Source organism: Stigmatopora argus, chromosome 11 (genome assembly GCF_051989625.1).
Source record: "Stigmatopora argus isolate UIUO_Sarg chromosome 11, RoL_Sarg_1.0, whole genome shotgun sequence".
In the NCBI taxonomy this organism is placed as follows: Eukaryota; Metazoa; Chordata; class Actinopteri; order Syngnathiformes; family Syngnathidae; genus Stigmatopora; species Stigmatopora argus.
Window position 1 is genome coordinate 1,161,318 of NC_135397.1, and position 14,058 is coordinate 1,175,375.

Here is a 14,058-nt window from a genome sequence, read left to right on the forward strand (position 1 = left end):
TTTGACAACCAACTTATTCGTGGGCAAACATAGTTCAATCATTGGGCAAAACGGTCTGGGCGGGGTTCGAAACATGGAAGTAAACAATCACAGCGCTCTAGTTTTGTAAGGACAGGGTTTCGTCTAACTAAAAATTGCGACATTTTGCTTTTCGGGGTTTAGGACACTGACAGCGGGCAGTCGTAGCCTGGAATCGAACCGCCAACCCAGAAGAACTCAAGCTTTGACTGCGACCTATCCCACTGTGCATTGTCCAAGAAATTGTTCATGATATTGAATGAACAAGTTGAGTAAAATAATTCCAGCAAAATAATCATGTTACCCTAATTTGGTTCAGGTTGCAGAAGGTCCCCACCTTGTGGACTTCCTGTGTGTGGCTCCAGTTTTTTAACTAGGTCTACAATGTCTTGTCTGTCTTGCTACTGCAACCAAGAAATTACCCGAATACGGGATGAAATAAAGTTCTAACCTAACCTAAACTAGATTGTAATGACTGTCCATCCAAGGGAATTTAATTTAAATTATGCTGACAAACAGATAATAGTCATGAACATATTTTCCAAATGCGTACTATTAGACTCGGGCAGACTTCTTACCGTGGACAGTTAGCCGAATTTAGCCCGATTGTCCGTAGCCGACTCAGACAAATGGCCGGGCATCCTCTTCGCTATTCTTTATCGGTAAGGCACATTGGCTGTTCACACGAAGAGATGAAGCCATGATTAAGTGCGGATCCATCTCATGATACTCGGACTCTTTCCCCTCCCCGAGACACCCTTCGGACCGTCCCCGGCCTCCCTCGACAGGCAGAATAATAACGCTCGTACATCACTGCCCCCGAAAAGTCCAATAACCTAAATCTTGGCCGGCCTCACGGCCCGGGACTCAATTACTTTATTGACATGTAATCTTCATAAGGGGAGAAATATTGAGCATGTAAGGTCAGCCGGTTATGAAGACATATTATCATATTATCTGCATGAGGGTTGTAGGGGCTCGGACCTGACAAAGCTAATTATAACGGTACATGTTTCAGAGCTCGGAGCGTATTATCCGCTTGGCCGCTCGCTTGAGTCGCAGCTGAGGTACGGGCGAGACGGGGATGAGATTTCACCGCTAATAGGGCCAGAATGTCTTCCCGGGGCACGGGAATTAATGAAGCCAAATATTATCGACTGCACGTCACGGAATTAAGATCGGCAATTTGTCATGAGTACCTTGTCATAGGCCAGTGGATTCGAGGATGTCACGACACCGGTTGACGGAAAAGAAGCTTCTAAATCATTGCCGGAAGAATGGGGGTCATTCCAATAAACTGAAATACCCTTAGCCCTTTAGCAGAGTAGGCTAAAATGGGATCGAGTCCAATTGTCAATGTTATATTAGGATATAAGCAGTATAGAGTTAATTATTCTTCTATTGTTAGCTCAGTTACATAGCTGTCAACCTCGGCCAATTGCTCCCCTTATTAATGATTGCAGTTCCACTTATTAGCCGATAAAAAACTGTACAAATGCAACGCGGCACATAACTAAATTCTAAATTATGTCGATGTTGCTGTATGATGCTGACATCTAGACTGTCTGGGACATTGCTTGCTGACGCGCTATATTTATATACTGTAAAGGTGGAAGTGTACTTAAAGCATGACAATATTAGCAGTCGTTTACGTTTGCTACCAGTGACCGAGACGATCCCGATTTGAGCCGAAATGGGTAAAACAAGATCGGTTTTACAAAAAACGTACTTAAAAAAAATCCTGTACAAAATTTAACGGCATACACAATTTGAACTGATAAAAAACGTACAAAATAAATGTATACATTCGGTTGGTCTTAACATTCAGCCATTTGTTTTGTTAAAGATAACGGTAACCCTGATCCACTACGGAAAAATGTCCTTAACCGGGTTATGCGGGTGTCGGTGAACGGAACCCGGTTATGAACCGGAGACTTCCTGTAAAGCACATGACCTTATTACCAATAGAAAATAGATATATATATATATATATTTTTTTAAATTCCAAGAGCTTGTAAGTCACCTGCCATCATTGCGTTCCACTGTGTGGAGATTCAGTGCAAAATGCTAAGCCTTGAAGGACAGATGGTTATTATCGCTTAGCTCTCAAGGTTATCTTAATATCATCCTTCCAAGCTGTGCTTTTACAATCTACTGCCTGCTAGCTACATAAAGCAAAGCAAGGAAGATAATGCAACATATATTTCCTCACACAGGCTAGAAGGGCTCGGGACAAAAGAATATATATAGTTTAGCCGGAATCACGCTAGGTCATAGGGCGTGAAACAAACTGTCAGCTAGCCCAAAGACATCGCATCTTGGGGTCACCGTGTGCAAATAAAGAAGACCACTGCGAGATACGCGAACAGGACACTTTGTCCAATCTAGCCTAGCCTTGTTTCCCAACCGCCTCCGTGCTAAACCTTGGCGATGAGCGGTCATCGGAAGCTGTCCGAATTTGCGTGTCAACACTCGCTAATGGTGTCGCAACGACGCATATTTTAGCTTTCCTGTTGAGTCCTGCTAGCACACACGCCACGTTGTATTAAAAATAACAGTTTTATACCCTAACAACTTGGATTTATGTCATTTTTAGCTATCGAACATTGATTCCTTTGCGTTGTTCCAAAAACGACTCAACACACTGCCAGTCGGAATAAAACTCCCACCATGTAACGTCTCTTTTGGGCAGACATGATGCCGTTTGACGGCTATCAAACGGAAAGCCTCATGTCTTCATGCGTCAACACCCTGCAGGTGGAACAGAGAAGCTTTTTTAAATCACAATATTCCGGGATACAGATGCGGTTCCGACCAAAAATGACTCGGCCAATCCGCTCGTCTGACACCGCGGTGACGCCGCACGCCAGAAAGCATCCGCATGTCAAAATGTGACGGCGAAAGAACTTGTCAACCTATATTATCGTGACCGCGAAACCAGCTCCGTCCGTTAAACCTAGCTTAATCGGCGGAATCGAAGTGACAGACCGAAAGGTCGCTTTGGGCTGGCTACATTTTCGGGGACCTCGCTCTTTTCAGACCGAACGCCGGTCTCGGTCTGACCTTAAAAGAACTTCAAAGATCAACCGAGTCCTGTACTGCAAAGACTCTTTAAACGTTTCTCAATTCCGCATCCCTCGCTAGTTCATTTCAATTCGGCCAGTGCAAAATAAGGTGTTTAAATCCCAGTCAGCTCGGTTCGTCACGCTTTTGATTCCTGGCTCAAATCCGGCACGTGTAGTAACGTCAGTTTTTTTTTGTTTTGTTTACAAGCCATGAATCCCAACCGGTTTCTCACGCAGCCCGTTGCAATGAATAATCGAAATGGCACATAATGTGCGCGGTACTGATACCCTGACAACAGTTTGTGCTCAGCCGTCACAGCTTAACGTCTCCCAATTGTATATCGATGTCAAGGCGACTGACAATAAATCAGTCGAGTCAGCGGGCGAGTGAGAAAACAGTTTAGACAATGGCCCGATGGAGCTTACCGTAATTGACAGATGAGTCCGGCTCTTTCCGCCACGCTAGCTTTGGAGCACAGAGGACACCTGGGAACTAATGTTTGCGCACGTTTGTACAACGAACGAGGACGGACGACCGGTATTTACGACCCTTTCGAAAAATGAGATGACAGACGCGACGTTACAGTGGAGGATAGATGAATTTTTCAGATTGAAAATGATCCGTAGACCAGGTCCAAAGCCGAAAATGGCCTATTAAGGACAATCCCAGTCAACTACGGGCAGTGGGCGGTGTGGACACCCGGAATTGCGTGCCTGCCAATCACAGGGAACAAAAAGATCGGACAACCATTTACGCTCAAACTGTCCGGTCCACTATGAACATTCACAAGGTCGAACACAAGTAAAGCACACCAAGACAGATGAGTGAGATTTTGAAGCTTCTGCAGAAGGAGAGTACGGAGGTGGTGGGTCCGACGACTCTACTTCTACAACAACTGTTTACTAAGGGCATTTTGTGACATACAAATTTTCTATGACAAGTGACATACAAATTCCCTATTACAAAGATGCATGCCTCTATTACAAAGATGCATCAGGACAGTGACACCGATGATGGTGGTGACACTGATGATGTTAAAGGCTACATATAAACAAAGGACATACCCTATTACAAAGATGCATGGTTTTGACACCGATGGTTGTGATGTGGATGGAATGATGTGGATGGAATGATGTGGATGGAATGATGTGGATGGAAGGATCTGGATGGAATGATGTGGATGGAATGATGTGGATGGAATGATGTGGATGGAATGATGTGGATGGAATGATGTGGATGGAGTGATGTGGATGGAGTGATGTGGATGGAGTGATGTGGATGGAATGATGTGGATGGAATGATGTGGATGGAAGGTCTCTATGACATGGCCATGACACGGATTGAAGGTTATGTCATAGATTGAAACATTCTTTGATTACTTTTGAGATTATTTCACGGACCCCGGAGTGAACATTCAAGCTCCACACAGGAAGGTCGGAACCCATTGAGGATTGAACCCTCGATTTCAGACCTGTGCGGCGGACGTGAAAACCACATGACTAACTTGCTGTTTATTACAGTCATTAAATTTGAAATCAGAGTAAACAATGGCTAGGAGAAGGAGTTCTTCTTAGCATGACAAGTCGTGCAGGGTCCGCCAGCATATTAGCTAGCCGCAATTTGTCAGAATGAAGGGTCGAGAACCACCGCGAGGAGACAGACTCCGCCCGCTCGCCGAGCCATTTGTTTTCGGCTAACGACACAGAAGAAGCTGTCCGGGTCCAAACATCCATCGTGCTGGAAGCAAAAAATATTCAAAACTATCTGGCGGCCAACCCCGATTGTAAATTACCAGGATGGACTCCCGGCATTGGAAACCACGGCGCTGGTCTGGAAAGCGCCGAGCGTGTCTCAGTTTTCCCTGACGACAAATCATGGCGGAAAAAGAAAAATAGCATGGCCACTTTGGAAATACTGGAATTTCAAAGCGGCTTCTCGAAATAAGAGCTTCCCTCTCCGACTGATTTATGTCCTAAGCTCTTCCGAGATTGACCAATGCGACCGGGAAGCAACCCAAAGTCCAACGCTTTTCCCAAGCGCTCAAGGGAGCTCATGTCCTTGTCCATCACGCCGACACATTCGGAGGGGAGGCCGGCACGTTACTTCAAACGCACATCTGTTTGCGCTTGAGCGGCGGGAAGGCCGGCTCGTCTTCGCATTGTCGTAAATAGCGGCGGTTTTGACTGCGACGGTCACGGACGATAAAGATTTACGAGGCGTATTTGCCTGCCGCTGAGAAAACGCTTCAAAGTCGCTCATCATCGTATTTCACAGCTCGTGGACGAGAGAGGAAAACACGTGACGGCGAAGCTTCCAACGTTTGCTTCCAAATCCTTCGTACGGATCCGAGGCCGGTGTGGAGAATCGTTGTCGGTTAGCCACGTCGGTTACGCTATCCTTAGCAGCTAGTAGCCAACATTTCTTGAAGGACTGGCATTTCCTGCTCACGCTATGTCACGCACAGCTGTAACTTAATCGGAATTGTTCCACTTGAACCAACTTTGTGTAACAGTTGCATTGGGTAGTGCCGTCGAGAGCAGCTAGGCTGTTAGCTTTGGCTTTTAGCCTAGCGGTTACCATGCTCTCCTGCCTGTGGACTGCTCACTTTTGGTCAGATGTGCCCAAACAAACATGTCCGGCCTTGTTTCCAAAATGGAAAATGAACCGGGCCTTCAATGAATTCCTTTCGAAGCAGGACACACCCACGCACTCTTGTGGCATGGGTGCGTTTTTGCAAGATCATTCTATCACAAACACCCGCGTCATAGCTAAACACCCTGGAAACGCTCGTCACTCGGATACTAGCGAGTCGGCTTTCAACTCCAGGACCAATCGCAAGTTCTCCATCTTTTCATTTCAACGTACGTCTGTTCGACAATGCCATCCATAAACATAAGCGGTGGCCCTCCAAAAACCTGCAAGTTCCTCTCTGCGACATCAAAGAGCAAGGTAAAAAAAAATAACAGACATGTCCTCAAAGTGAATACAAACAGAATTATTCACAAACTGCCAGAATAGTGGCATCCGGTAATGGAGCGCTAGCGATTCTTGACGGAAGGCAGCTTCTCGGAGAAGTGCCGCGTCAAGAGTTCAGCGGGTAAAGCTGTCACGGAAGCCGTGGAGGTTACGCTTGCATTTTAATCCGGGCCAAGAGAGAAAACGCAGCGCTGCCTTCCATCCAGGTTGACAAGTAAGGACGAGGCCAGCTGCCAGAAGGAGTCCAAGCACCGAGGTTTACGGGCCTAGCCGGTCCCACCCCGGCCAACTTTCCAGTCATCCATCTCCATATGCTCGACTTTAATGGCCAGTCGTCTTGGCGAGCCGATGGGCTCCGGGGAGAAACAATCATCTGACAAAGATGAAGGAAAGGGAGCCTGCTTTCATCATCATTGTGATGAGCTGCGATACGCGGCGGGAGACGCACTGCATCATCGTCCAACGGATGCCTTTGAGTGACTGCTCCATCAGGGATGATGAAAAACACATCTTCGCCGTACATCTGCGTTCAGACTATGGGATCCGTTTTCAATGCACGTCAGCGTAAATGCTTTTTGCCAGATACGCTCATGTTGCCTATTCTGCTAACTGTCTGGGAGAGTAAAAGGATTTTGCTTACAAATTCTTTACTTTAGCAATGTTTGCTTAATTTATCCCATTACTTTTTGTTACCGAGACAAGGTGGTCCAAACTATTCCACTGCGGTGGGTGGAGGTTTTTGTTCCAACTGATCCAGGATGGACATTTTAACATTGAAGGCCGGTCTGGACACCCAGACTGATCCAGAACGGACACTTTAACCTCAAAGGCTGGTCTGAACACCCATGCCTTGAGACAGGAAGGACATTTTAACCTTGAAGACCAGTCTGGACACCCAGACTGACCCAGGACGGACATATTAACCTTGAAGACTGGTCTGGACACCCGTGCCTTGATCCAGGACGGACATTTTAACCTTGAAGACTGGTCTCAACACCCAGACTGATCCAGGACGGAAACTTTTAACCTTGAAGACTAGTCTGGACACCCGTGCCTTGACCCAGGGCAGACATTTTTAACCTTAAAGACCGGTCTGGACACCCAGACTGACCCTGGACGGACATTTAACATTAAAGGCCGGTCTGGACACCCAGACTGATCCAGGACAGACATTTTAACCTTGAAGGCCAATCTGGACACCCGTGCCTTAAGATAACCCAAGTGATTTACACTCAGGAGATCACAAAACACGAAACCAAAACTCAACCGACGATACGACACATGCCGATTTTTCACAGCGGCCAGTTTCGTAGTGTCGTGGTACGATATGAGTTAAAGTAATTGGAACGGAACGCCGTCGGGGAACGACGACGTCACCGTCCAAAGCCAGGATAAGGGCAAGTTTTGGCACCGGCATTTTAGTCGTCCATTAGTCACGTATCCCATCCAGATGTCTGTCAGAGCAGCAGGTGGAGTTTAGCACGCGAGCCCAGCTGAGCTTTAAAAGGCAGCGCTTAGCACCCACGGTTCCGTCATCTGGCCTCTCCCCGGCCCCCGGCAACCTCTCGACAGCCCATTCCTCATCATTTAGCCCTTTTTGGCAAGGCCCGGAGCCCTCGTAATGGGCTCCTCTGAACGCTTCCAGATGTTTGTTTATTTGTTGTGCCTCAACTATAAAACAGTTTACTTTCCAGTTTGGACGCCTTCCCATTGCTCCCATTTTTCGGGGCGGCGAGGCGGCGCGGGACTCGCGGCGCACGTCGCCCCCCGACGTGAAATGAATGCGGCAAACAAACGCCATGCACCCCACGGGTGTCGTCAGGAAGTTGTTGTTTTTTTTCTTCCCCCCGTCTTTTTTTCTCGGGGAGCTTTGAAAGGCTGCTTTCCTCCGGGGATTTTAATAACAGTTGTGCACCATTTAAGATACATCCATACAAAGTAGCTGGAAGCTGGCCCAGAACAACAAGATTAAAGGGGCCCAGGGCTCAGACTGGAGGCGCATTTCAGGCGTTCTTCCTTGTCTGTTTACTCTGCTCGTACAAAGACATCCCTTTCATTTACTTTTGTCACCATTGAGGAATGGCCTACTGGAATTTCATCTGATACCTGTTTGAAAGAAGCCCGCGTTACTGCCACACGCATTTATTTACGTATAAGGCGGAAATGAAAGGCATTTTATTCAAATATCCTCGTCGCGCAGAGATATGTCAACCAGACAAAGAGGTTTGTTTTACTTCTCCGGATATAATTAGATCCGTGAACTAATCTCCAGCCGTCCAGAATTAGCCGTGACCGGATGTTTCGTCTAAAGATGTTTGGTCCCCGGACGTTTGGTCCCCGGACGTTTGGTCCCCGGACGTTTGGTCCCCGGACGTTTGGTCGACCGGACGTTTGGTAGAACGGACGTTTGGTAGAACGGACGTTTGGTGGAACGGACGTTTGGTGGAACGGACGTTTGGTAGAACGGGTTCGCATGCAATTAATAGATTTTAACATTGGGTGAATAGGGATTTAATGACTATTATTTAACATTGAGTGAATAGGGTTAGGGTTAAACAAATGAAAGTCTCGTGACTCAAATCTTGGGACCTGCGAATCCGGCGACCAAACGTCCGTTCTACCAAACGTCCGGGGACGAAACGTCGGCATACCAGAATTAGCGGTAAGAAAGTCGCCATGTTGGTTTGTTGGGAACGCAGAGGTTGAATTCGGAATACAGAGAGGATTTTGGGGAGTCAATCAAGTCTCGCGCAAAATGCAAGTGGTCTGAAAACCAGATACAAATCGGATGTAGGATTATGTCGATTGTACAGATTGGCGATTAGCAGCGACAGCTTCGGTGCTAACCTTCACTAGGGGTAAAAATGAAACTGCCTACAGATGATTTGATTTGGAAATAAAAATCTCCAGCGAGAGGGCACTTTGACACGTAGATTACGTTCTTGTGATCAGAATTATTCCATGACATTAAGGACTGTGATTTTTTTGTTCTCAGATGATCTTGCAAATGACTTTTTAACTCCAGTTTGGCAGTTATTGTACCTGCTCTACGTAGTCGCATCTCTGTAAATCGAATTTAGCCGCTTGCCGCCTACAAGTACTCGTTTGGGAATGTCGTCTAACTGCAGTGGCGGCTTATTAAAACACACCACGGACATGCAGCTATCTGAAAACAAAAACAACCCCCTAAAAACGGCCAAGTAAATCCAAGCTGACGACACGTAGTGTCAGGCTAACCAGTTTATACGCCAGACACGCAGGCTGGGACTCACTTATGGACCCTTGGATTCAAAGTAGATGGGACAATGGGGAGCAGTCTTGGGATTTAGAGTCAAGGTGACAGTCGTGGAAGATCCTCGGGCCCCTCTGCCAGACCACATAGTCCACTTCCCTGCGTGTCACGCCTTCAAGCAGACTCTTCAGACACCCCCGACCTCCACAGTGTGGTGTTTTGTGCCATTTTTAAGTCCTTCCCGTTCCACCTCGTCTCTTCATCTCCCCTTAATCTCTTCCTCTTGTTCCACGTCAGGCCGGCTCTGTGAAACGCTTCCGCATCTTCTTGTTAATCCCGCTTTTACGTCTCCTGGCCGCCTTGTCTCCTCCGGTTTGGCTCCTTCGGGCAGCCGAGACGGGAGCCTATTCCGGACTTGCGTCCTTGCTTTTATCCCGAGGGCCGAGTCCTGCCTGCCATGGCTGCCGTCCTCTGGGAGCGACTAGCAGCTGAAATTACCTCTGGCACATCCTGACGCAGGTGACAGTGCGAAGGGGGTGGACATAGTAGAGCGCTACGCCGGGAAAATACGATATAATCTGCCTCCGTTAAAAAAAATGGTTGTTTTGCCTCTCAAAGTTTAAAGACTGGCCGTATTTAAAGTCCACAGAAGGCGTATATTGTTGTTTTACAACTCGGAAAAGCATTTTACTGAAAACCCTACAATCGTATCCAGATGGTTTTATGGAAATTGGTTATATACCCTAATTCAGGGGTGTTAAATGTATGGCCCATGGGCTGGAAGCGGCTTGGGGGTTGTTTTGCACTTGCTAGCGCATTCATACAGACTCAAAAGCTTTTATATTTTTCCCAACAATTGCGCCGTAAAAGCTGAATTTTGTGAACTACTGCACTTACGCTAAATTTCCTATCCGCAGTCACATCGGTTCTTTCGCCCCCTGCAATTAAAATGCCTCAAAATTCAACAAAACTAATTTTAATTTTTCTGTTGTTCCCCATTTTACTAACATTGACTTATATAGATTGCGCTTGGCTTCAGATAAATACAAAAACTGCCCTCAAAACTGCAACTCATACTCCAGTGCGACTAAAATACATTTTATATTACATACATATTTATCTAATGTATATTGTAAGATATTTTGCTTTTGCTTTTTTTTTTGCTGGTGCGACTTATACTCAGGTGTGGCTTCAGGTCCGAAAAATATTGTCGTTTTGGGTAAAAAAAAGTAAAGACCAAAAACAGAAAGGGCTAAAAATATGAGAGCTGTATCGTGAAATAAAACAAACAAAAACTGTCTACCCAAAATTCAACCTAAGTAAAAACACTCAGTTGCTCTGTGTTCTTATGTCAGTCAAAAATTAACAAAAAACTATTATAGAATAGAAGTGGCTAAGCGGCACGGTTGACTTGAAAGGTGAAGATGTTGCAGAACCGTATTGTTGGAAAGAACACAAAAAAATGGAAAGTGTCTGCAGCGCTCAGATCAGAGACGGAATGGAAAATATCGCATCTGTCAGCTGTCTTCACCTTTAAATGGACTCTTCTTAGCCAGGTCAGACTTGGACAAAGCACAGGACGCGTCTGATGTGAGCAGACCAGGAGGACACGGATCTGTCCTTGGCACAATAAATGGGTTTTGTGCGGGAACACTGTGCTTCTTTGTGTGGATCGCTCCACTCTGCTCATGCAGTATTGTTCGTGACAAGTGGTTTGTCTTGGCAAAAGATCATTATGGGTCCACTTGCAGCAATATTAAACGTACGCACGCATTGGTTGGCGTCACAAAGTTTAACGAGGGGCTTCAGTTTCCACTTGTGAGTGGCATTTGTTGGGGTGAAGCACTGATGACTATTAAAGGTGCTCTCAAATATGACAGAAGGCCATATTTTGACAAAAAGTCAACTTTTAATCCTAATTATTCTTCATTTCCTGGATGCCTTGGCTCCGCCCACTAAAACATTTCCAAACAGAAGCTACAGATGTTTGCCGTCTGCTAGCGTGATATGCGTAAGCGTGCTATCCTCTGGTTACCGTGTGACTGTGTTGTTCTATCAAAATGTACTAGCTAACCCAGCACTAGACGTTTTCATCAATTCTGGTTGTGATGTCACAACCAGAATTGATGACAAAATGTTGGTTTGTAAGAAATGACTACAAAATAGTGGAAAACACCCAGATCAGTGTGTATTTTCATTTTTTGTTTCATTTTTCTTGCATACCACATTAAATACCACTCCATTTTTTTAGCTAGGTCTACAATGTCTTCTGTGTCTGTCTTGCTACTGCAACCAAGTAAATTTCCCGAATACGGGTTGAAATAAAGTTCTAATCTAAAGTAGTGGCTATACTTAGCTTAGCTAGCTAATTATTATGATGGACGTTTATCATTATCTAGTACGTATATGTAATTTTGTCACACATAGTTCAAGATAATGTTCTGTCTGAAGAAAAGTTATGCATAATGTCAAGGTTGTTACTACACAATTAAGACGGTTGACTACTTTGAGTCAATATGAGTGCTAATCAATATCTCGTAGCAAGAGATCAAGGATCCTGGTACGCTCTCACGCGTCGGCTTGGACCGGATTTAATAAAGATGAATCCATTTCATTCCCACTATCAACACGTGAGACTGACGAGATGAAATCAATAGAGTAAAAATACAATGAATTCATTCCACTCAAGATGAAAAGATTCCCACTGTCTGCTCCTTCCTGTTGGAGTCGAGACTTCTTCGAGGTTTGACCGAATGCGTATTTCACCCTCGTTGCTATTAATTGCATTCCGTGGCTACTTCCAAAAGGTTACCGAGTCTACCGGGTCGTCATTTTGACCTTACCTTTGTGGGTTCGAGCGTCCCTGGATCCTCGGGGTAGGGGCGTGTAGGGCAGAGGGCGGTTCTCAAATCCGGCTTCGTTGGATTCCTGCCAGTGAGGAGACACGCAAAGATTAGTTCCGTTAAAAAGTGTACCTTGGACCGCTTTTGACAACATCTCAAACAGTTGGGGGAAGCTGGTCCTGGTCCAACAACCGAACAAAACCAGGCAAGCTGGTGAATGGATTTTAACATCCGAATAGTCAATCTACACAAAACGTAAGCGTCTCTCAAAAATATGTCACAGAGGTCAAATCAAAGGGCAAATTTAGATTAGATTAGAACTTGATTTCATCCCGTATTCGGGAAATTTCTTGGTTGCAGTAGCAAGACAGACACAAGATACACAAGACATTGTAGACCTAGTTAAAAAAAACTGGAGCCACACATAGGTGGTCCACAAGGTGGGGACCTTCTGCAGATTTTGCTGGAAGCATTTTACTCGACTTGTTCATTCGATATCATGAACAATTGGACAACGCGCAGTGGAATAGGTCGCAGTCAAAGCTCGAGTAGTTCTGGGTCGCCGGTTCGATTCCAGGCTATGACTGCCCGCTGTCAGTGTCCTAAACCCTGAATCGCTAGTAGATAGATGAGACTGGGAAATTTGGGAGTCCTTGAATAGTGCTTTGGGGGATTCGCAATGGAAAAATTACGAGGTGAAAAACTCTACCTGCATTTTTCGTGACAGGATGGTTCGTTGAAAGACGTTTGGTCGACTGGACGTTTGGTCGAACGGACGTTTGGTCGACCGGACGTTTGATAGAACGGACGTTTGGTAGAACGGACGTTTGGTCGCCGGGTTCGCTCGCTGTCAAATTATGACAGAGAGTTTACTGTTGATATTTTGATATTTAGATATTAAACACTCATGATTACAATTTTGAGAGCTGGTTTCAACAGTAACAACCCGGCGACCAAACGTCCGTTCGACCAAACGTCCGTTCGACCAAACGTCCCTTCCACCAAACGTCTGTTCTACCAAACGTCCGTTCTACCAAACGTCCGTTCTACCAAACGTCCGTTCTACCAAACGTCCGTTCTACCAAACGTCCGAGTACCGCATTTTTAGACCCCGACATATCCAAACATACGCGTTGTCATAATAACAAACTTCAGGAAGCTGAAGCCAATTGGACGACAGAATCCGACGAAGCGGGTCAAGAGTTTGTTGTGTTTTTGTTCTTTGTGCACTTTCAAGGACCAAAAACATCCTCCTTCCTTTGGCGTTTTAACTAGCGTAGGAGGTACTTCATCATGACAGCGCCATATCTGATGCCTTTGCAGAAATACTTTCCTTTCCCCAGGAAGGGAATCCAGCCGCCGTTTAATCATACAAAGAGACTCAAGTGACAAATACATATTAGCGCTGCTTTTGCCGCCGCATTTTTCTTTTATTGTTCTTCCTCTACATGGTCATGCATAACCTTGAGAAATGCAACGGCCCGCTCGGCTAAATGGAAGCGGATTTATCACGGGCGAGGAGACCGTGTTGAATTGAAACAGATCGAATCGGGCTCTTTCCGATAGGATCTCGGAAAAAGGCATTCGGGTCGCCCCCCGCGAACGTCTGGTATGACGTCAACGTGGAGAAAAAGTGCCACTGGGCTGTGGTTTGGAAAGAAAGAATGGAGTCGTCCCCGTCGCAGATTTTTGTACCTGAGTTCGAGTCCAGGTACCCTGGTTTTAAGGATCTGCCGGGAGCACAAGTCTACGCTAATGGATAACTATCAACAAAAATTGGCCAAATCAGAAGTTAGATATAACTGAACAATTCAAAATGGAACTGTTTCAAAAATCTTAACTTTGAGTACCGAACACCAAGCTGCGAATGCTTTATCTAATTGGCTTTACACAAAAGACAATTGTAGATTGAAGACTAAAGAC

The 14,058-nt window shown here is 45.7% G+C and overlaps 1 protein-coding gene across 1 annotated transcript in view; it reads right to left on the reverse strand.

Annotated features, from left to right (window-relative positions):
• lrmda (leucine rich melanocyte differentiation associated) overlaps positions 1 to 14,058 on the reverse strand; it is a 235,249-nt gene that overhangs the window by 10,938 nt on the left and 210,253 nt on the right. The window contains exon 6 of the mRNA XM_077614169.1: positions 12,136 to 12,220. Within this exon, the coding sequence (XP_077470295.1) occupies positions 12,136 to 12,220 (85 nt within the window). The remainder of the gene's footprint in view (positions 1 to 12,135; positions 12,221 to 14,058) is intronic.